This window comes from Crassostrea angulata, chromosome 1, assembly GCF_025612915.1.
Source record: "Crassostrea angulata isolate pt1a10 chromosome 1, ASM2561291v2, whole genome shotgun sequence".
NCBI classification, from domain to species: Eukaryota; Metazoa; Mollusca; class Bivalvia; order Ostreida; family Ostreidae; genus Magallana; species Magallana angulata.
The window spans coordinates 37,408,137-37,432,203 of NC_069111.1; the positions used below are offsets into that span (position 1 = coordinate 37,408,137).

Genomic DNA, 24,067 nt, shown 5'->3' on the forward strand with positions numbered 1-24,067 from the left:
ATAGATTATACATTTGATAAAACGAACATTGTTTAGTGCAATCATCTTCATCATCATCTGAAAGCTTGATAAAACAATCATATGTCTGTTTGTCTTTTTTCTAACGTTCATGAAATAGAAAATTAACTGAATTCGAGAAATAGCCCAAGTACCATACTGAAGTGGGAGACCGCTGCAGAGTTTTGTTGATGTACTTCTAAGTAAGTTTATATATTCAAAATTTTGCTTACCACCATATGATCTCAGATTTGAAAGAGATATCAGAAATTTCTCGGTATTTTGTGGGACATTAACTACACTGCAACAAAAAACTATGTCAGAAATGACCAGTGACAAGGATTTGTTGGTGAGTTGGCAGCCTGTAAAGGATTTTGGATAGATGTTCCTTAGGCTACAATTCCACAAATACGAGTCTTTAGTAGGAGGAGGATGCTCCATTCAAAATGACGAAGACGTTGTCGAAGACACGATGTAGATACAAGAAAAATACCAGAGAGGTAGATACTTTCTAATTTTTCAAATGCATACTTATGTCACAAGGAAGACGCCATACTAACTCGTAGTATATACAAAAATACTTCATGTTTCAATAAAAGACATTTTACTTATTCGTAACTTCTAATACGGATTACATGCGTATTCTACAGACAATATACATGCATTACTTTACATGGAAACAAACTTACTGACACTATTATACACTTTACACTTATAACATCAGATCGACGGAACATATATCATTCATATACATAAAGACATAAACGAACGATATGTATATATGATTACTTTATATAGATAAACAGCTGGTATAAATATTTATTGATAAACGTGAATAGTTGAATGTTGAAATTATCGAGAAACTTCGCAACTGAAAGTTTTAATTTAAGACACTTAGGATATTTTAGAGTCCTATAGAAACTACCTGTCTGAATAAAATTTCTCAGGTAAATACTTTTCTCTAATATGAAATAAAATTCCTATTTGATTTTTAGAAAATTATGTAAGATTTTCAATATTTCATGTTGGAAAAATTTTTCTCCTATAGGAATTATTATATACCTATGGGATATTCTTTTTAGAGGTTAATATTTCACTTGTCAGGTGAGACACACTAAAAATTAGTAATTTTATACATATTTTGCAATTGTCTATTATTTGGTATAAATGGATTTTTTTACGAAACTGCATCATAAGCGGGTGCAAAAATGCCACCTTTCCACCGTCATTATAATTATCCGCCAGAGTATTCAGACTTAATTTTGCCGAAGTTTAAAAATAGAGTTATGTGAGTAGGCTGTCCTGAGATTCAGAGAAATCCTCTAATAAAGATGAATTTTAATTAATCTGAAGTGAAAAAAATGACCTTCATATTTTTTGAATATAAAATGACAAAAGTTCCAACCGACTTCTTTTATGATATTGCTTATAAACGTTTATCATTATTATGTAATCGAAAGATAACAACCAAGAGAATTAAATTCCAGGTCAGGAAATGTCTTCCACAAGATGTAAGCATAGTTCTTTCTTTTTTAAACATTCAGAAATTATTATTAAAATATACTTTTATTGAGCACCTCTTTGCTCTTATTAAAAGGTGGTACCTAATCAGACCAACCTTTACAATTTCTGTGTGCCACTTAAATCTTTTACTGTAATAAATAATCTTCGACAAAAATTAAGAATAAACTAATTCTAGCGCATTGTTTCATCGGTCGAGAAACAAGAAAACAAAAGAAAGTTAGAATTTGTCTATCACTTTCAACACTTTTCAATTTTCAGTAACTGAATATACTAGACAGTCTCAATTTTCATTAATTGACATTTCATATTGTCTTAAGATGGCGTCTTTTTGTTTACCATCGTTGCTGTTGCTTTGCATGGGCAAGTCCAAAATGGTAAACTGTCCATTTTTATTAAATTAATGCATATTCAATTTTATTATTAATTTCGTACATTATGAAGTTAGTTTTGATTTAATTGAATTGTGTATATATCGGAGGCTATATGTGGTGGCGATTTGGATCATTTGAAAATTTTTAATTTCTGTAAATACCTTTTGCAGTTTTTCACAGTTTGAAAACAGCGATTTTTTAAAAATTATAACCGTCTTGTCTTAGAAGAAACAGTAAACTACATAATGGTATGCTAATGGAAGTTCTCGTGATTTACAATGTAGATCCACCCGTCCATTGCGTCAAATGTCAAAACGTTCAGGACGCTAGTAGGTGCCCACATCTCATCCAGTGCAATGGTGAGGTAGGTAAACTTTTGAAACATACCGACAATTTTACCCCCCCCCCCCCTCATTTATCCAACCGAAAGCAACCACTATTTAGTACTCCCAATAAAAAAAACTCAATCGCAAATGTATTTTTTTGATTTGAGTAATTATATACGAGGAACCGGTTAATCGATTGCCATTTCTAGTTGTCTTAAAGTTGTCAATCCGAAGAAAAAAGCTCAGGTTTTACCCAGTAGTCCTGTCTACATTCTTCTATTATTTAACCAATGAACATTGCACCATGCGATTAATGAGATGCATATGCAAAATGGCAGTAAATTGTAAATTTTAGTCGATTAACCAACACTTTTAATAGAGAAGTTCGGGTATATTGTTGTTACTCCGGTCAGTCCATCCGTCCGTCTGTCACGTTTTACTTTCTCAAACTGCTCGTACATCATAAAAACCAGCTAATTGAACTATTGAAATTTGATTTGAGGTGTCATGTTATTTTTGAAAAAGATTTCAAAAATGCTCTGGTAGTCCTGGGGAGGGGTCCTATAGTTGGTTACAATGACGTTTTTTTTTTACAAAAAAGATCAATAGGTAATATTCAAATTATACTTATTGAAAATAATTGGTTTAACTTATAACTTTTTTTTACTGAAACTTTTACAAAAAAGTGTCATTTAATAAGGGCAAAAACTTGATGCGGGCATTACCGTCTAATGACAACATCTAGCTGAAAATTGTACCAAATAAACTAACTCTCAAAGAAATGTAATTCGAATTTTCCAAAACATGGAATGTTTTAATTGTATTAATACTCATATATATTGAAGACTTTTCTCATTGGGTATTTTAATATGAGATGCATGGAAACTATAAAATATATTTGTATTGGTTGATTTTTTACAATTTCATTTAAACAAATAGTGAAAAAATTAAAGCCCCTTTCACAAATGGCGCACGAGCAGAAGCGACCAAATATTCGTACGACCGAAAAAATTAGATATGAATCGTTAATTTTTGCCGAAAAAATCGCATATGAAAAAAGTATTCGTACGAATTTCGCAAGATCTAAGCGAGCGTTGTGCGATGTAAACGCATTGAATCTTGCAATATATCTTGCGTCTGTATGCGACTCTTGTACAATGAAAGCAACTGTTTAAAGACAATACGATAGGTATGCTGCCTATGACCTTCACAACAACTGAGCAAGATCAATTGCAGTAGTTAAACCTTTATTGATGTGTGTACGAGTGGTTAAATCTGAAAACATAAGAAAACGTTCATTAACATACAAAAATACAACTAAAGAAGTACAGATGTACTGTGCAATACAAGAAAGATTGCATGACTAGATATTTGACTATTTTGGTGTAAAATAAATGAACCTGATCTATTTGATAAGGAAAATCCACATTTTACAACATGCCATTTGCACTACATTTTCGCGCGGTTTCTGAATGTAAATAAACAGCCTAATACACATGTATACTTGTCATAATGCACTTAATTCTTTCTACAGTTTTCTGTCAATGTGTTTAATCTAAATACTATAAAAAGTTGCAAAATGTTAAGTCTAATGATGAACCTGATTAAGCTTGAATACACTAAACATTGCTATAGAGAGATTCTAAAAATAGCACACTGGTGGCACGATAAACAAAGTCAAGACCTGCATAAAAATAGCGCCTTGCAAATCAGAAAACACACACACACACACACACACACACACACACACACACAGATATATATATATATATATATATATATATATATATATATATATATATATATATATATATATATATATATATATATATATATATATATATATATATGTGCATTCATAGAAATTAGACATATTACAAATTCTACTCACTCCATTGTGCTCAAATGCTTGTCAAACAAATGAGTATGTGAAAGTAAAAAATGCAGCCCTGCTTGGCTACCCGTTGCATGTACGTACACTGTACAACTTATCCGGAACATGTGGGTCAAACATAAAATGCAAAATACAAACAGTGCAGATATAATATTTCCGGAATAAGTAACACTACAATAGGAACGCGCGAGAGACTAGGTGATCGGACAATTGAATGTGTGCCAATGTGATTGGACGTGCGATTATGCGTTCCATGGTATGAATGATCGTGCGAGTCAGAGGGGGTAAATACACCGCCCATATTTAGTTGACATAGTTGAAAGCGAGAAAAGATGCCGCCCAAGAAGATACAGATATGTAGCAGCATTTATTATTATACCTCAATATGATTATTCTATTATATCTGATTGGTCTAGAAAGTCACGTGGCAGGGCGATGTCATAGGAATAAAAAAGCCGATATGAGCATACGATGTAGACATTAATGATTCAATAAAAATTATTTAATCATTATGATTCTCTTTATATCTCAGAATCAACTTAACTATCTATGATTTATGAAAGAAAGTGAGACAGTTACATGGGAAATCAAACAATCACGACGTTAATGTTGCGACTGTTGAAAAGTTAAACATTATTAGAAATCAACGTATTTTGAGTAATCATATGTTGCTTGGTATAATAAAACGTTTATTGCATAAATGTTCGGGGAATATGAAGATTTATTCCCCAGAAAAAACAAATTTTTCTTGGGCGAAGCCCTAAGGAAATATCATTTTTCTTGAGGGAATAAATCTTCATACATGTATTTCCCTCACCATCATGCAATAAATGTTTATTGTTAATTTTGCTCTGAAGCAGAGATACTTATACAGGGAATATATATATTAGTAGCAAAGCATGGCATATTGAGGCTGATTAGTCGTGCAATGATAGTAAAACATTGCAATATTACATGAGACACGTTGAGCAACAGTCTCACGGTCGCAACAAAGATGCATACACACCAGCGATTTATCTTACGATCTTTATAAATCGTGTATCACTTTTGCGAGTACACAAAATGTTGTAAAACGTTCGTACTAATGTTCGTGCGTTGCACTGCGATAATTTGGATCGCGTTTGGTCGCGTCTGAATAGTGTGCATGTCCACTATTCAGAGGAAACTTGATGCGACCAGTAAAACGTATGCAACGAATGCGAGAGCTCATGCAACGTATGCAAGAGCTCGTGGAAGCCGAAAAATTTCGATCGCAAAGTGGTGTTAAATGGTCGTGCGCCAATTGTGAAATGGGCTTTAAGCATTCGCTGTGTAAGGGTAGTTAGATTATTTGATTTTAGTAATTTGAAGTGCACCTGAAAAGGACAATTTTCTAAAAAATTTCAAGTTTTATCGAAAGGACAAAATACATACATAAACTAAAAAATACACCAAAAATTGTTAATTAAGATACGTGTTCATGGTAGATTTTAAGGTCACTTGAGTAAACTCATGTGACTTATTGCTATCCGTTTTCGCCCGTCGTCGTGCGACGTGCGTCGTGCGTTAACAAACTTCTTTTTAAAAACTACAAGGCCAGTTGTTACCATTTTTGGTGTGAGGCATCTCTATGGTAAGAGGAATCCAAATTGTGAAATTCGTGGCTCTACCACTCCCGGGGGCACCACAAGTGGGGCCAAATATGCAAAAAAAAGCCAAATTTTCAAAAATCTTCTTGTCTACTCCCACACATGTGAGGAAAAAATTGGTTGCATGGTTATCATGTCCATAACGCCAAATTTGTGAAATTCATGGCCCTTTGGTCAGGGGTTCTGGCCCTAGGGTGGGGCCAATATGGCTATATAGTAAAAATGTATTAAATCTTAGAAAATCTTCTCCTCTACTCCCATATATATTTGTTAAAAACTAAATGCATGATTATGATGTCCATGAAGCCCTCTACCAAAATTGTGAAATTCATGACCCCTGTGGCAGGGGTTCAGGCTCTAGGGTGGGGCCAATATATATTGGCCATATAGTAAAAATGTATTAAATATTAAAAAATCTTCTTCTTTACTCCCACACATGTGGGCAAAAACTGAATACATGGTTATGATGTCCATTAACTCCTCTACCTAAATTGTGAAATTCATGACCCATTGGTGAGGGGTTCAAGACATAGGGGAAGGGGCAATATGGCAATATAGTGTTAATGCATATAATGTTTTAAAATCTTCTTCTCTATTCTCACACATCTGTATGAAAAACTGACTTCATAATTATGTTACCAGGAAGTCCTCTACTGAAATTCTAAATTTCATGTCCAAAATGGATGTGTAGGTGTTAATGCATATAATGTTTAAAAATTATCTTCTTTACTCCCACCCACCTGAAAGGAAAACTAAATTCATGATTTTGTAGACCAGATCTTTAAGTTTTTCGCCAAAATTATAGGTTTCGTTGTTCTTTTTGAAAGATTTCAGGCACGGGGTGGTCGTCATTACAAATTCATAATTTTTTCTACTCCAGAATGAAACCCAATTAAATGAATATATGAGTTTTGTATGGGTTATATGCTACTCAGGTGACCGTTAAGGCCTATTGGCTTTTTGTTTTTAATCAGATTGAGGTTACGTTTTGCGCATGAACCATGTCACTTTTTCATCGCTGATAAAAATTATTTGAACAATTTTATATGAATATACATAAAGATGTCTATTCAGGTAACGGTTACAAGGGCTGTTTTATTGTATAGATACAGCCAAAAAGCAGCACATATACCTATCTCTACGATTTTATGCTGTAAAAATAATTCTCTTTCAAACATTTGGTGTTTAATTATAAGGGACGCAGTTGGAATTTTATTTACTTTTAGATTTTTTAAACGTTCGGACGTTTTAAAAATGAATTCCAAAAAACCTTTTCTAGATCAGTAAATAAAATCATTAATGTTAAATTTCTTCGCACATTTATGAATACCATTTTGTGATCTAAAGTATTTTTGCCTTAAATCTGTAATATGCTTTTGTATATTATAAATTGTGTTACTAAATGATATAATATAAAATGTTCAAATTATTATTTTATTTTTGATAGTGTTTTGAGCAAACAACGGAGGTTAACGGGACACGGACAAAATCATACGGCTGTGTAAAGGTAAACAGAGACCGAATGAGTACTATCATGTTTTCAAGTTAGAATAGCCCAAGCTTTACTAAAGGCTGATCTTCCTAAAAAATTATATATCACAAAAATGTAAAAGCTATAAATACAAAAAACAAAACTCGATTTGTATTGTACCTTTAAAAGGGTTTCTTCATATGCCTTTATGCAGAGTGTTTACTTTCAGAGAGATCAATCACAATTTAATCGTTTGTGAAGTTGTTTTTTGCAAATAAATTTTGAGGTTTTTCTCAAATATTAAAAGTATACAGTCTTATTTGTAAAATCTGACAGCTGTGTAATTTGGTTAATGTAGATCAAACTTCATTACCAAAGACTCTATTTTGCGATTTACCGAAGAAAAAAAAACTGGTTCGCGGCGATGGCGACTGTTATATGCCTAATGCTTTTATTACACTCTTACGGTAGTGACGGATTCGCAACAAGAAATATTAGCAACATGAGGGTCTAGCAAACATAGCAGAAATGTCTCGCACTAAATACAGGTTGGTGTACAGTATTCTGTGTTAACAGAATAAAAAATAAAAAATAATCAAGCAAAACAAGTGTTATAAGAGACACTATATATCATTTTCTTCATCTCACTCATTTCCTTTTTTAAGCATAGTTAATTAAAAAATAGAAGGTGTGCATGTAGTGAGAGTTTGAATCTTTTTACTGCTAGAATAAGCTCGCCATCGCATTGTCAAAGATGTTCCGGAATTCAAAATGTTTATCGAATCGTCTCAAATTTTAAATTTTATTGACGTCATATGATATTGAACGACTGCAGTTGTCAATGGAATTCGAGGTAATTTTACAAAAATAAACAAGTAGTGGAAATACTTCATGTACATGATTATGCACATGAATGATAAAGCTTCATATCTCTCAAGTGAAAAGATATTTCTACACTTTGCATGACCTTGGAACGTGATTTGAAATGAAGCACCCGACGAAGAAAGGAAATGGAAAACCGTCGGATCTAGATGATAATCTCATAACGAAATGATGTATTGATGACAAAAGTAGATTTATTTACAATATTTACAATCGCAACTTCTCGGGCCTTTCCGACAGAGCACGGAAAAACACCTCAAACGTATTACATAGGCGTCCATGACAACTCCCTATTTAAAAAACTTGATATAAATACAAAAAAAATTACGATCCGTAGAGATGTTAGCTACATGTAGACTTCATTAGAGTCAATGATGAAACCTAAATTATACATGTACATGTACATGTACCATAGAAGCAACATACAAGGCTGTCTAGCCTATACTAATTTAATGGGAAGCGACTCCATTGTGTATATTATTCTAACATCTTGTAATGTTCATACATTCGAGTTGTTTTCCCGAGCTCTGCCGGAAAGGCCCAGGAGGTTGCGAATTAAGAAGTTTCAGATACCACTAAGCGTAATTCTTGCAAATTCATTTGAATTACGGGAAAATGGTCATTTTATGCAATTTGCACAGTATGAGCTGTAAAGTCTCTATGAAAAAAAAAATATAAATGACCATTACAAAGAATTCTTTCTTCTATTATTATAGAGAAAGGATTGTATTGCTTCAGCCAGTATTGTCGGAAGAAGAAGTTCTCAATCAAACACAACTACATACTGCAAGAAAGAACTGTGCAACAAAGGCAAGTTTGTAAACTTATCAACATTTATAAACTATTTCAACACACTGGCAGACTTTTAAAAAATTTAATCATTAAATTCCCTGGTGCTTCAAACTAAACCTTGTGCTTCTCAGTTTGTTTTTTTAAAAACAGAATTGATTTTAAATTCCTGCATTCTATCCGAGACCTGATTGCAATTAAGGAAAGAAAATTGAAGATAGACACCTTGTGATACTACAGAATAAAACTTTTATTACAGAAACAAGCGCCTGTTTTTCTAAGGTCCTATTTTGTGTTATATATAAAGCTTTTTTTTTTTTACAACAGTGAGTTATACAACGTAATCAATATCACTGTATATGACCACAAGCACTTGCCGCTTGGATCACTTCCAACTTTTCCATTTTTAAAATAAAATGATACAGAATCTGAACTAGACACAATTTTTATATAGTGTCTTCTCGTTAATAAGGGTACCAAATCTATTTGGTTTTAATTTCATATGATTACATTTTAAACTTATGAATAAAACCGTTTGCAAATTCATACTATGAAAAAAGGGGGGGGGGGGGGAGCAAGAAAGGCAAAGTGTTTGTAATATAATTAAACGGCAATATCATATATGCACACTAGTTTCATATATGTGTTTATGGAACTTCATCAAAATATGAAAATGAAAATGAAAAATGAATTGGTTACATAACTGATAAAACATATGCATATAGGAAAAAATATATAAATTAAATAGGTTTGAGTGGATCTAATCCTTTTATAATGAAAAATTGAAAAAGGGAGGTAATAAGCAAGTCGTCCTGAATCCAAGCTAAAAAAAATACCTTTCTAAATGACAGTGCACTACACAAAGGAAGACATATATAAGACATTTACACCTTGCCACTCAATAGATGATTGCAACTATTATATTTAAAATTTCCAGATAATTAAATAATAAAATGTTTTTTATTAGACACCCACCACTTCGTCGCGCCACCCACTGAACCGTGTGTAGATATATCTGCGAGAGATTGCAGAGACCCTGCAGCATTGGAGGCCATCTGCAGTGATTGTGAATTAGCTCAGTATTGTCGAAAATCATGTGGACTTTGCCAAGGCAAGGTGTTTATACTAGTTTGAATATATATTTTGAATCTTTAACATTGTTTTATTCGCACTGTCTTTAAATTGTTTTTCTAAAAAAATTATTTATTGACTTGGAATGGGGTGCTTTAAGAAGGCTTAAGAAGTTGATAGTTGTTGCCTTTTTAGAGTTTATTAATCTCCTTAAAAAATCTCTCTCTCTCTCTCTCTCTCTCTCTCTCTCTCTCTCTCTCTCTCTCTCTCTCTCTCTCTCTCTATATATATATATATATTAGAAAAAAAAATTATTTTAAGATAAAAACTGTATATTACAGGATGATGCAAATTTAAGCAATAAACATTTTGTATAGCCGTTTTTTTTTAAATCATATAAACCTATGAAAAGAGATTATAGTAACTATACAATTATTTGACATTGATATGCTCTTTTTATTTAATGAGGAAAAATATTGAACTCAAAACAAAAGAATAAGTACCCACTGAAAATTCAGACATCTTCATGGTAGTCCTAACAAAAGCTTTTTGTAATAAACCTTTTATTAGATATTTAGACTAGACTGCAAAACCCTTTTGCGCCATTGGTTTTAAAGTTTACATAACTTTAACTATAACATATATTATCTTTTTAGCTCACCTGAGCCAAAGGCTCAAGTGAGCTTTTCTGATCACAATTTGTCCGTTGTCTGTCGTAGTCGTCGTTGTCGTTGTCGTCGTCGTCGTTGTTAACTTTTCACATTTACATCTTCTTCTCAAGAACCACTGGGCAGATTTCAACCAAATTTGGCACAAAGCACCACTAGGTAAAGGGGATTCAAGTTTGTTCAAATGAAGGGCCACGCTCTCTTTAAAGGGGAGATAATTGAGAATTATTGAAAATTTCTTGGTATTTTTCAAAAATTTTCTTCTCAAAAACTATTAGGCCTGAAAAGCTTAAACTTGTGTGGAGGCATCCTCAGGTAGTGTAAATTCAAGTTTGTTCAAATCATGGTCCCCGGGGGTAGGGTGGGGCCACAATTGGGGGATCAAGTTTTACATAGGAATATATAGAGAAAATCTTTAAAAATCTTCTTCTCAAAAACTATTAGGCCAGAAAAACTCAAATTAAAGTAGAAGCATCCTCAGGTAGTGTAAATTCAAGTTTGTTCAAATCATGGTCCCCGGGGGTAGGGTGGGGCCACAATTGGGGGATCAAGTTTTACATAGGAATATATAGAGAAAATCTTTAAAAATCTTCTTCTCAAAAACTCTCAGGCCGGAAAGCTAAAATTAAAGTAGAAGCATCCTCAGGTAGTGAAGATTCAATTTTGTTCAAATCATGGTCCCCGGGGGTAGGGTGGGGCCACAATAGGGTGATCAAGTTTTACATAGGAATATATAGAGAAAATCTTTAAAAATCTTCTTCTAAAGAACTATTAGGCCAGAAAAGCTCAAATTAAAGTAGAAGCATCCTCAGGTAGTGTAAATTCAAGTTTGTTCAAATCATGGTCCCCGGGGGTAGGGTCGGGCCACAATTGGGGGATCAAGTTTTTCATAGGAATATATAGAGAAAATCTTTAAAAATCTTCTTCTCAAAAACTCTAAGGCCAGGAAAGCTAAAATTAAAGTAGAAGCATCCTCAGGTAGTGAAGATTCAATTTTGTTCAAATTATGGTCCCCGGGGGTAGGGTGGGGCCACAGTAGGGGGATCAAGTTTTACATAGGAATATATAGAGAAAATCTTTAAAAATCTTCTTCTAAAGAACTATTAGGCCAGAAAAGCTCAAATTAAAATGGAAGCATCCTCAGGTAGTGTCAATGCAAGTTTGTTCAAATCATGACCCCCGGGGGTAGGATAGGGCCACAATAGGGGGATCATGTTTTACATAGGAATATATAGAGAAAATCTTTAAAAATCTTCTTCTCTAAAACTATTATGCCAGAAGAGCTCAAATTAAAATGGAAGCATCCTCAGGAAGTGTAGATTCAAGTTTGTTCAAATCATGGTCCCCGGGGGTAGGGTGGGGCCACAATAGGGGGATCAAGTTTTACATAGGAATATATAGAGAAAATCTTTAAAAATCTTCTTCTAAAGAACTATTAGACCAGAAAGGCTCAAATTAAAATGGAAGCATCCTCAGGTAGTGTAAATGCAAGTTTGTTCAAATCATGACCCCCGGGGGTAGGATAGGGCCACAATAGGGGGATCATGTTTTACATAGGAATATATAGAGAAAATCTTTAAAAATCTTCTTCTTTAAAACTATTTGGCCAAGAAAGCTCAAATTGGCATGTAACATGTATAATGTAGATTCAAGTTTGTTCAAATCATGGTCCTTAGGAGTAGGGCGGGGCCACAATGGGGGATACATTTTTATATATAGAGAAAATCTTTAAAAATCTTCTGGGAAAGTTTTCGCTTCAAAACTCAGTACTTAGTGTGAAAGCACAGGTTATGCAGATTTAAGTTTGATGAAACCATGATTCCCTAGAGAAAAGTGGGGCCATGAAATGCGGGGGGGGGGGGGGTATATAGGAATAGAGAAAAATCTTTTTACAGGTACAACAACAAAAGGGGCTTGGTATTTACAAAAAAAAGAGGTGGATAAAAATTGGCAGATTTTCAATTTTTTTTTAGCAAGATCTACTGTACTTAGTTGTCAAAATATTTTGATATAATGCTAATTTGATCAGAATTAAGGCAATTGTTGCTCAGGTGAGCGATGTGGCCCCTGGGCCTCTTGTTTCTGTATTTTGTGAACAGAACACACAGGGACCACTACTTGGTCGGAAAACCTCGTTCTGTTTGACTTTAATCCAGCTCATGATCATTGCAACTTTAGTCAAGCAATAGGGCCTTCCATTTGTCACAGCATCAAGGCACGCGGACAAGTGACACGAAACGCAGATTACCTCAATCTACCAACTCACGATAGTTTCTACCAGGTCAACTTTACAACAAATGGCGAACCTCTTACTAACGTACAGCTGTTATCATGTCGAACAACTGGGCAAGGTCGTGTGGACATTATACTTAACAATGTAACTATTGTTGAGGCTTACAATGAAACCAGTATATGGGCTTGGGATTGGATTCTTCATGAATTGAACCCGGCACAACATAAGGGTACTCATAACTACACGCTGACTATCGTGAAAGACAGGAAAATCAAGAATTATGGCTACTACTGGCTTAGAAACATCAGACTTGAAACTACGGTAGTCCATCATGGGCATAGGAAATGAGAAAAACGATCAATCAAAATAAATTAGAGATAACCTTTCGTTTTCCTTTTAAATTTGTTTTTGTTTAATCTGTCATCAATGTTATTTGAAAACAAAGTTTTCTTTTGCAACACAATAACCACCAATAATTGTTATATTCAGCAGTAAATTCTCACCATAAAATTCCTTAGAGACGAATTTTCTATGATTGAGATACTGCTAGTGACTCGGGAAACAATAAAATTGATACCGTTCTCATTGCTAGCGCTCTCGAGCGCTAGCAACTACGTTAGTCCTTTTCACTCTAATACGCATGCTCGACTCCATAGTAGGGATTCTGGGAATACTGTACTACTGTAGATAAACTGTACCATTTTAATTTCGTTTTATCATTTTCACGTGAAGTTTTGTGTTTTATCGTTAATGTCAAAAAGTAACAGTAGCTTCGGTCTTATAATGCAAAGTTATTTTCAATATTATAATAAATAACATGTAGCTAGCTTCATCTTAAATTCCTTCAAGTTCGGAAGACAACTTCGGATATGTTTTCCAAGCTTGCCGAAAAGTCCCGAGAAGATACGATTGCTACCAAACAGTACCAATGGTTCCTGAAAAAAATTTCACCTCGAAATTAAATTTACAGAAATCTGTTTCTGTGCTTTATGATTGCTACAGCACTAGCTCACCAATCTTTTTTAAAAGATAAGCTTGTATTTATTAAAGTTGGCCGACTATAATTTTCATTGCGTATGTTTATGCGAAGTCTAGTAAGATACAATGTAGTATAAAACTACAAGTACATTTGTATATTTAAACCTTTTAAGATATTGTTTCGCCACCATTAATGAAATTGAACGAAATAAACAAAATACAGATGAAAATATAAATATTTTTTAAAAGAAAATTTTATTTGTTGAACGATTTTTTTATTGTGTTGTAGGTGAGTATTGCCATTGTGCTTTTAGAACAGCTTGATAAAAGGATGGTTTGTAGGAGTTTATTATAAGAAATAACATAAACTTTTGAAAAGTGAACGCCTTGGAGATTTAGGACACAAGTATGCTATCCTTATGGTTATTTCTATATTTTGTGCCGATTTACGTCTGTAATATATACTCATATTAAACAACATTAAATTAGCCCCCTAAGGACGAATATATTGCCCTTTTCTTCGTTACTGTCGGTAGTTGAATTAAAGTTGTCCTTCTTTTGAAACCTGAACATTTGTGATACAATCTTCACGTAAATCTATGAGACTTAACGAATAAAGATAAAATATAAAAATAAACAACTAAAATTATTTTGTCAAGTAGAATGAAAGGGAAAGAATGTATTATGATGGCCTCATCATGACAGCATCTTACGTTTACTAAGGATGTAAAATCTTCACAATCAGGAACGGAAAACTAATTATTGTGTAGAGTAGACCTTTTGTAATGCCGTTTTACATTTTCAAACTAGTAACTAGGTCACTGACCAACTTTTCTTGCTATTGACCATTAAGTTAACTGAACAATTTATCCACTTGATTTGATTTATAGGTGCTCCACACCATTAAAGAATGTCTAAAACTACTATAAACATTGTCTGTATTTTGTTTGTATTCAAATGATACAAGATCAAAGGTCAATGATCAAACTTATTAGATATGTTATTTGAAATCAATTTGGGTATCTTTAAGGATTTTCTTTTTTGTAGATCAGACGTACGTTCACATTAAATGACTTGTTTTAGCGCTGTTAACTATGAGAACCTTCAAAATGACTTAATGTTTTTACATTTTTCACCAAAAATCTACTATAAAGAATTACTCAACGATTATGTTACTGATCAAATATTTACATCTGAATTGTTTTGCCCATATTCAGTGCACCGAAGTATAAAAGCTTCTTTTTATTTTTCATACAGTATACAACAATGATGTAACGGCATTTTGCAAACACGTTGTAACTACGAGTATAACGTTATCTCTTTCTTAATGATTTAAGCCCAAATCTTAAATTTAAGGTGGGAACATTCTACTTGTATATGAGTTTTTAATTAAATCAATTCACTGCATTTCCTGCTAAAAATACTATAATTGATCTTGCATTACCATACGATATAGTATTCATACAATCAGAAAACATACAAATGTCAAACAGCACGAATTATCTCGCAGGTCAACACAGATAAATCATTACTACGGCTTTTACTATTAACGTTTAAAGATAATGAAAAGTGCCAAGGTTATACAAAGGTTGTAACACTATGGACAATAAAAGTGAGTACTTTCATTATAAAATGAAACATATGACTAAAAATAAATGATAAATTTTGCATTTGAAACTAATTTTACTCATAGTAACTGTCTAGTTTCGTTTTTTCTGTTTTGCTTTTTTTGTTGCGTTTGTTTTTGTTTTGGGGGAATGGGGTTGTGCTGGGGATTGTAATGAAACGAATTTATCTCAATTGTAATTTGTCTAAACGATCTTTAGACGATCAATCGATTTATTACTGTCATTAAATAAAACCAAAAAAAGGTTCGAAAAAATTACATTTAATCATAATAATCACATTATATTTACAATTTTACTTTTTTTACTTTATTTTTAAATAGATGTATAATTGAAATTATAAAGATTTTTTCGTAATATGTACATTGTTACTGAAAACCTCGCCGTTGATTGTCCAAAATGCCAGAGTGCATATGTATATCGATTACTAAGTAATTGGGTTTTTTTGTTTAAATTTTGATTTATTTTTTATCTTTATTTTTTGTAAATACACAGTTCCATGCAACATGCCACCTAAAATTATATCGAAAAATTAACACAAAACTTGCTTAACATAAATGTTCCTTCTTTTTTTCATTCTAGTAAATAATACATTTCATTAGCCTATTACAATTATAGGAAACACTTACTAGTATTTAGTGAATCAACGCTGACTTGACCCCTTTGCGTTATCAAAACGTTCATAAAAAATGTAGGATATCTTAACTTCATTTCCAAATAAATAAATTTCACGCTGACTATCTAAGCACAAATAAACAATCGTTTTTCTTTCATAAAGCTTTGTATTTATAGTGCTGGTTTTAAATGCGGTACAGAAAAACCTTTAATAAGTAAAAATCGTAAATATTTTGATTTTATCTGTTCTAAATCTTGTTGTTATAAATAGCAACCAGTGCCTATAAAATTTGTATCAGTGATTAAGCCAGTGCCAAGGTGGTTTCAGTTTTTTGTTTTGTTTTGAACGTCTTTTAACGTCTTTTTTATTGAACGTCTTTTTTTAACGAATTTCATTACTCAAAAGGATCAGAAACAAGTTCTAACAACTTACTGGTTCTTCTCCGTGGTTTCGGTACACTCGTCTAAGACAGCCTTCATAAAATTCACAAACACTTCATTTCAGACCATCGCCTGAAAATGTGTCTGAATTTGCATGTTTAAAGTCAGGTGAGACAACTGTCTTTATACAAAATCAAAAAAAAAAAAAAAAAAAAAAACCCAAAAGCTCCCGAGAAAAAAAATTTTCAAAGGAAAAACGGTTTTCCTTTTTTGTCTGTAAACTTTCAACAGGGATTTAATAATTTTAACTAAAATTTAAATTCCGACGATTTGAACAAAACTTTTATCCTGAGGGAAAGTTTATATGAAATTAAAATAATAGATCAAAATTAAATTTCGGTAGCAAATATTGATATCTGTTTATTATCATTTTATAAATAAAAAGTCTGTTGTTAACAGTTTGTCGTGTATTGCCACCTTTGTGACGTTTAATAATTTGTTCGAAATTATCAAAAGTAATATTAAAAATAGCACACAGTTACCGAAAACCCTTAAAATCATTACAGACAAAAAAATTGGCAAAGGCGGGTTGGGAGGAAATCAATATATATACCTGTTTTACGGTGCCTATTTTTGAGCGGTGTTAAGCTTTAACATAGGATACGAGAAGCCCTGTTCTACGGCATTTGGTTCTTTTTTTTTTTTACATGAATGGTTGTAACATTGTACTATAGAGGCACATTATCCACTTCCTCTTTACTTTGACTATGTTGATATTTTCTGTTCCTCGCAGTGTTTCGATGTCTCTTTGTACTTGTCTTTATTGGAGAACTTCCGTTTTGTATAGGACAAACAGGTATGTCATAACATGCACAAAAAGTTGATTTATACATACATGTATAAAACACATGACTCAATTGTGTACTCCATTAAACGACGGGCTAAGACAGAGATACACATGTACATGTATCGTGGCCCTACGGGCAATACGGCCCCTTTCAGATGCCATCTCAGAATCACCTCGTCCAAAACATTTTTGAAGATATTTTTTATAATATAGGAACGAAAAAGGTAATTTACATGTAAAACAGCCTTTCCTTTAGAGGTTGCTATTGTAGTAAAACGCGCAACATCAAACATGTTGTTGTATTCATTTTGCCAATTTAAAAACTTGCCAATAAAATTATTATACGATACGTAAACACGCAAGGGTCATTGAAATTATCTTACAAGCTGAGTTTTTGGTGTTGATTTCTTTAAATGTATGCATCTTGGCTCTTTAAAGAGTGCATATTGGGGTTGCTATTTTTCGCCGAAATCCTCATTTTTATACCCCCGCAAACGAAGTTTGGGAGGTACATAGGAATCACCTTGTCCGTCCGTCCGTCCGTCTGTGCAATCGTGTACGGTCCATATCTTTCTTAAGGAGAAACATTGAAAGATCTTACTTCACACAAAGATTGCTTATGACCTAAGGATGTGTCATGACCTTGAGCCAAGGTCATTCGGGCAAGGTCAAGGTCACTGGCAGAAAAATACAAAATTCGTGTCCGGTCATTATCTTTCTTATGGAGAAACATTGAAAGTTCTTACTTCACACAAAGATTGCTTATGACCTAAGGGTGTGTCATGACCTTGATCCAAGGTCATTTGGGCAAGGTCAAGGTCGTTGGAAAAAATAGTGCAAAATTCGTGTCCGGTCATTATCTTAGCGGGGGGTATCAATTGTTAGCTTGCTCACAGTACCTCTAGTTTACGCTTAATTTTGTAATGCTTAATATTTTAAAATGTGGCATTAAAATTGATGTAGTTAATTTATTTTTTTATATTTTTTCTATCATTACTGTTGTTGTCATTATGTTAAGGGATCATAATTTTGTTGTGCAATTGTGTTTGTCAGAACCTATGCTTCATTGCTTTTCGTGTAAGGGAACCACACAGGCACAGCTAGATTCGTGCATTTATGCGAGAGAATGCAGGGACGAGGTAAATATAAGACTTCAGGGGGCTGTATGGTCGACAGATTAGCCGTCAGATCTACCTTAAATTTTAAATCTGATTTTGTAACCATTTAACTATTTTTTAACATAGATATTTTACATACATTTTATTCTCAAAATTTGTAATTTTACTAGATTTTTATATAGAGTTTATCTTCTTGCAACGTTCAATGCGGCCCTTGTGTTTCACTGGTGTATGTCTAACACAAAGCGTTGCACTACCTCAGTTAACCTGTTAACTTATATTTCGGTTGACCACGAGAATAAAAGAACATTCTCTTTTTGATTGGATAACCACGAGCTGCGGTTTCTTCCGTAAAGAAAAATCACCGTTGTCATGTCTTCCAAGTAATAACGTGTACAACGTACGTTGCTTGCGGTGGCGTGCACCTTTTTGTCTGTTCTTTACTTGTTTTACTTTATCTACGACTTATATACAAAAGATCACAAACTTGGAGAGAACACAGAAATCGATTCTAAAATGCCTTCATTTCGGTCTTATGGTTGACAACAGATTGCTAGTACACTCCCTTTTGATCATACAATGTGTACCGTTCCAATTTGATGCAGGCAACGCAGTGCTTCCACTGTGATTTGGCAGGTCTGATATATATATATATATATATATATATATATATATATATATATATATATATATATATATATATATATATATAAGAAAAAATTGCTAACATTCACCGTAGTGTTCACGGTGTTGTTTTACGTTTTGGCAAAATAAGAAATAGAACCAACTTCGTCACAACACAGTCAACAAAAAAATTAGTATAATACAATGATGTATTGACCAAGACCATCCAGCCCTCTTTATTAAGTTACTGTAGCAACCCAATTTTAATTGACTTAATTTCTAAATTAATTTATTATTATGAATCCATATACAACATGTACATGCATTTAAATATATTTTGAAGTGTTTTTTAGACTTTAAATCTATGCTATGATACAAAGAACACCGCCTGTGGTATCTTTTTCAGCTCACAGTCTGGTTGTTATTAAGCTTTATGGATTACATGCAAAGAGCATAATTGTAATAACTTATCTCAAAATTTCAACACAATGTCTAACGTCATATTCTTGGAACATGTATGTATGATTATTTGACAGTGTTACTTGAATACAACTACTCTCTCTGATGGAACGTGGATAAAGACATATGGATGTGCTAAGGTACGTTTGTTAACATGTGCTATATACTTACTAACAAGAATTGTGAACTTCCAGATAATATCCCTTCTCTTATGCAGATAACACAAGAACATGAAAATAAACGATTGGTAAATAAAAGCCATTACATGGCTAAAGTCTAATTACTTTTCTACAATTTTTTAAGTTATTATATCATATTATATGTTTTTTGCTTATTTCACTTTACAACACAACAAAGTTGATTGTCTTCATTTAGGGTTAGCATTGGTATTTTTAACTTTTCAACTCTTTTTTGTCTTAAAAAATAATTTCAAAACAGTGAGACAGAATGATACAAATTAAATGCAATTAATTGAAAATGATTTTGCAAGAATGACGAAGAGAAGCCGTGTTTGAATAGGTTTCAGTTTACCTTTTATTTCTTATTTTAGAGGCCGACCTGTAGTTCATCAGTGGGCCCCTTTGGGAAACGTGGCGCTGCATCAACGTCCGTTGAGTATTGTGGAAAAGAAATGTGCAATATAGGTGCAATGTGAAGAACTCACGTTTAAACACGTATCCATTTTTTAAAAAGAAGGGCGGGGGTCGTGTCGTACTAAAATGTTTTCTGTTGTACTTATTTCTGATAAGGCGCGGGTATATTCCATGTTATCTTTTTCACGATCAATTTTCAATTCATTATATTGCTTATATTACTACAACGAATATTTTAAATCGTGTTTACATGAATGCATATTTATTCTAGTATATGTTCTAAAACTCTTTCATTTTAAGACATTAGTCATTTCCAAGAGCCCCCGACTACTCCGTGTGGTGATCTTTCTGCTAACGACTGTCACGACCCTCTCGCTTTGAAGTCAATCTGTGCAGACTGCGAGACGGCCGAGTACTGCCGAAAATCATGTGGACTATGCCACGGTATCTTTATCTATCATAGTTTACTGTAAACGTGTTGTAATGATGAAATATCTCTCTCTCTCTCTCTCTCTCTCTCTCTCTCTGTTGTAGGATATTTTTTTCGTTATTTTTAAAGTAAATTATCATCGGAACCGTCGTTCAAAGACAAAAGAATGCCCTCCGCCCAACAACAAAAAAATATGCGCTTGAGACCTGCCAAACATCTTATGAACTTTAACTAGTCTTAGCCTGAAGGGTAAAGGAATCCGGGTAAAAAAACTTTTTTGAAACTCCAGTGTAACAACTTTAAAGGTTATAAGTTTTACCGGGAAAAGGCAAATTTTTTATCGAACGAAGAAAACAAAATCCTTTTTGTTTATGTGATGTAATAATTAGAAAAGGTATATAGCTCTTAATGCCTCTTCCATATGAAACGCGATACAAAAGATTAGTGCTTTCTACCCATCCCTTTTGCAAGATTTTATTTGCAAAATCAATTATGACACGTTTGCTTTCCTTTTACGTCTATCTGATGTAACAGTGTCCAAACATTGCTCGAAACTGGAAAAAGTCCTTATACACTATGAACTCTGCACTGGTCTCAGGCTGTATAAGTGCACGTCATTTGATTAGGTATCACGCACGGGGTTTGGGGAAAGATAAAAATATCGCGGTTTACGATGTTTGAAATAAAACTGAAAAGGTTTAATTTGTTTTATGATACTTTGGTTGATGATAACTATGGTTAATTTTTACAATATTTTACCAGAGTAGTGTAGTAAAACTAAGATAAAATTTTAGTTTGAGGTTTGTGCCGTGAAGCGATTTTTCCAGACATCGAATAATGTCTAAAAATGTTAATGCAAATACATGTAGATTTAATAAAGCAGCCATGCTATACATAGTTTTGAAGACAATTTAACGCAAAAGAGAATTGTAATAAACACTGTTTTTGGGACTCTTTTCTTGTTGAAAGCGAAAATGATTGCAATGAACGAAATGGGCATAATGCACGTAAATTGGAATTTAATATTGTCTCGTTATTATACATGTACAGTTCAATAGAATGTATCTCAGAAACAAGTGATTGGTATTGTGAGGCTAGAACCGGCGCTCAAAATCTTCCATTTTGTCATTTACGCAGGTCTACGCGTATATTGCTTGTATAGAATTTAAACAGATGCACAATATTTACATTCTAGGTAGCATCTATTTGTTACAGTCACCTCACCGATATCGAAATTCTTCATAGTTTATAATCAAAGCAGAAATTGGAAGAAATCATGTGATATTTTTTTTCTTTCAGATCACTCGAATACTTGGTATGAGAACGTTGTGTTGTTTGACTATGACGTAGTTCACAAAACGTGTAGTCACAGTTCAACAGTCAGCTCGGCCATATGCCAAAGCATAAGTGAACAGGCTTACAATGTGTTTGGAGTGGTACACAACAACTACACCATTAATGCGGCACATTCAGATAGTGACTACCTTATTCTCCATCAAACGAACAGTTACGTAATCTTAAGGTTTAGGACCAACGGAGAGCCTCTCACAAATCTACAACTCTACGCTTGTTCTACCACTGGTCATGGCCGAGTAGATGTATTACTAAACAACAACGTCATTGAAGAGTCTTATGATAAAACAAATTACGCTCACCTGGCTTGGCAAATTCATAAACTGAATGTAAATCAGTATCAGAACGTCAGAGATTACACTCTGGTAATACGGAAAGATGCGCTTCAAGTCAGCTACGGCCATTACTGGTTGAGTCATGTTCGATTGGAAAGCGTGGTGACTCATCATGGTCATAGCGGTTAATATCGTTTGGGAAAAAGAGAAGATTCTACAAACGGCCGCTTTCGGACGCATGAAATACTTAGAACATTTGGCTGGATTTCTGTAAATCTCTATGAATAATCATTAGCATTAAAATGTAAAGCTATATTTGGTTTCTTTTTTCTTTAAAGAACATTCTACAGTAATATAATGCTTGCATGCAAAAAACTTACTTGTCACAGATATAGATGTTGTTTGTCATTCACTGTATTTCTGTTGTTTGTTATCAAAATCAAACCTATGGAGATATGAGAAAATATATTGGCTTATTTGCAGATTGTTAAAAAAAATTGGCTCCACAGATCAAAAAAAATTATTTAAAATAATTCTTAGTGTATGGTGAGTTAAAGGGACCTAGACACGATTTCAGATGAAAATTTTATTTTGATCTCTATGTAAAAAATAGTTTACTTTTGTATTTTGAATGATTCACCAAAATTTTAATGTAAGAAGTCATGTTACAAGCGAGATACAGAGGAAAGAAGTCGTTGTTATGTAAACAAAGCTCGAGTCATATTTGTTTACAAATAGTGTAATGTTAAGAAATTGCCATTTCTTTATCAAAATAACTTGTGGAAACAAGATAGACTGATTCAATGGCTTAATAAATAATTTCATCATATCAAACAGCAACATTAGATTGAAACTTATACCAATACAACAAATATGTAAACATTAACAGGACTCGAGCTTTGTTTACAAAAAAAAGAACTCTAACCTCTGTAACTCGCCTGTAACTCGATATTTGACTTTCAAATTTTGTCAAAGCATTAAAAACATCTACATTAACAATTTTAGACATAAACATTGAAAATAAATTTTGAAAGTTTTGAGCTTAAATCGTGTTGAAGTCCCTTTAAAATAAGATTATTTATTGCAATTTTTAGGACGCGGTTGACATCCTATTACTATGAAATATTACCCATGTTTGACCGTAGGTATTACCTCGGTATTTTTTAATTTTATTGTACTGACTACCATCAATTGAAGAAGTAAATTCTTGTTAATGCTCATCTTTATTTAAGTACTAGTAATGCAATCATTTAAAAGTGCCAATATGCTGGTATATGATGTGATGGAGCAGATGTGATTAACTGTTAATACAAAGCAAAAGGGTTTGATGAAAAGAGTAACAATTCAGCAGAATTAATGAAATATAGATCAAATTTCTAATTTCCGAATCTGATTTTCACTTCTTTAAAAAAAATTGAAATGGCAAAAAATAGTCTGATATTGATATAAAGGCAATTACCAGGCTTCAAATAGACGCTTATATAAATTATGCTATGCCAGTCAAACCGGTGTACTATATCTTATACATCAATGCCTTAATTGCATGTATTTGAATTTTAAAAATATGTTTGAGCAATAATTATTATAAATCAAATTGATGGAAATATAAAAAAAAAACGAGTATGATATTTCAGTGTCGTGCTAATTTCTGATAAAAAAAATTTCTAAAAAAAAACCCTCTCATTTCTCATAAAAAAATTATATCTACGTATTCTCAGTATACCTAAGAACAACATAATTGGAATAGTTCATATAGTTGCTTTACATATGTCAATTAATAAACTGACAATTCGTCAATGCATAAGCATGTTTGACTTCTATTATGAAGGTTTATAACCTGCTTAATCTATATTGGGGTAAGTGTGTGCCAGTTAAAAAAGACCTTAAAGAGGTTTACCAAGTAACAGCCTGTAAA

General features: G+C 33.0%; 2 protein-coding genes across 4 annotated transcripts; both read left to right on the forward strand.

The window, feature by feature from the left end:
* LOC128158357 (uncharacterized) lies at positions 1-13,230 on the forward strand. Of its 3 annotated transcripts, XM_052821152.1 has the most exons (7): positions 1,481-1,508; positions 1,839-1,895; positions 2,177-2,256; positions 7,188-7,247; positions 8,810-8,903; positions 9,850-9,993; positions 12,721-13,230. In XM_052821152.1, the coding sequence occupies exons 1-7, from the start codon at positions 1,493-1,495 to the stop codon at positions 13,200-13,202; spliced, it is 933 nt and encodes a 310-aa protein (XP_052677112.1). In that variant the 5' UTR covers positions 1,481-1,492; the 3' UTR covers positions 13,203-13,230. The 3 variants fall into 3 exon arrangements, with proteins under 3 accessions (XP_052677118.1, XP_052677123.1, XP_052677112.1); XM_052821158.1 differs by lacking the exons at positions 1,839-1,895; positions 2,177-2,256 and adding an exon at positions 1-497 and having other exon boundaries at positions 1,485-1,508; XM_052821163.1 differs by lacking the exons at positions 1,481-1,508; positions 1,839-1,895; positions 2,177-2,256 and adding an exon at positions 1-497.
* Positions 13,231-15,352: 2,122 nt separating this feature from the next.
* On the forward strand, positions 15,353-22,467 carry LOC128193272 (uncharacterized). The gene is made up of 7 exons (XM_052866624.1): positions 15,353-15,444; positions 17,247-17,309; positions 18,354-18,439; positions 19,579-19,641; positions 20,052-20,145; positions 20,395-20,538; positions 21,824-22,467. Exons 1-7 carry the CDS (start codon positions 15,432-15,434, stop codon positions 22,339-22,341), a joined length of 981 nt encoding a protein of 326 aa, XP_052722584.1. The 5' UTR covers positions 15,353-15,431; the 3' UTR covers positions 22,342-22,467.
* The last annotated feature ends 1,600 nt before the right edge of the window (positions 22,468-24,067 follow it).

Bases quoted from the DNA above. Each gene is read 5' to 3' on its own strand.
- LOC128158357 (XM_052821152.1), top strand. The intron at 2,257-7,187 runs GTAGGTAAACTT...TATTTTTGATAG, and splicing joins TCATCCAGTGCAATGGTGAG to TGTTTTGAGCAAACAACGGA. The intron at 9,994-12,720 runs GCAAGGTGTTTA...TTTTGTGAACAG, and splicing joins ATCATGTGGACTTTGCCAAG to AACACACAGGGACCACTACT.
- LOC128193272 (XM_052866624.1), top strand. The intron at 19,642-20,051 runs GTACGTTTGTTA...TTCTTATTTTAG, and splicing joins AGACATATGGATGTGCTAAG to AGGCCGACCTGTAGTTCATC. The intron at 20,146-20,394 runs GTGCAATGTGAA...TTTCATTTTAAG, and splicing joins AAAAGAAATGTGCAATATAG to ACATTAGTCATTTCCAAGAG.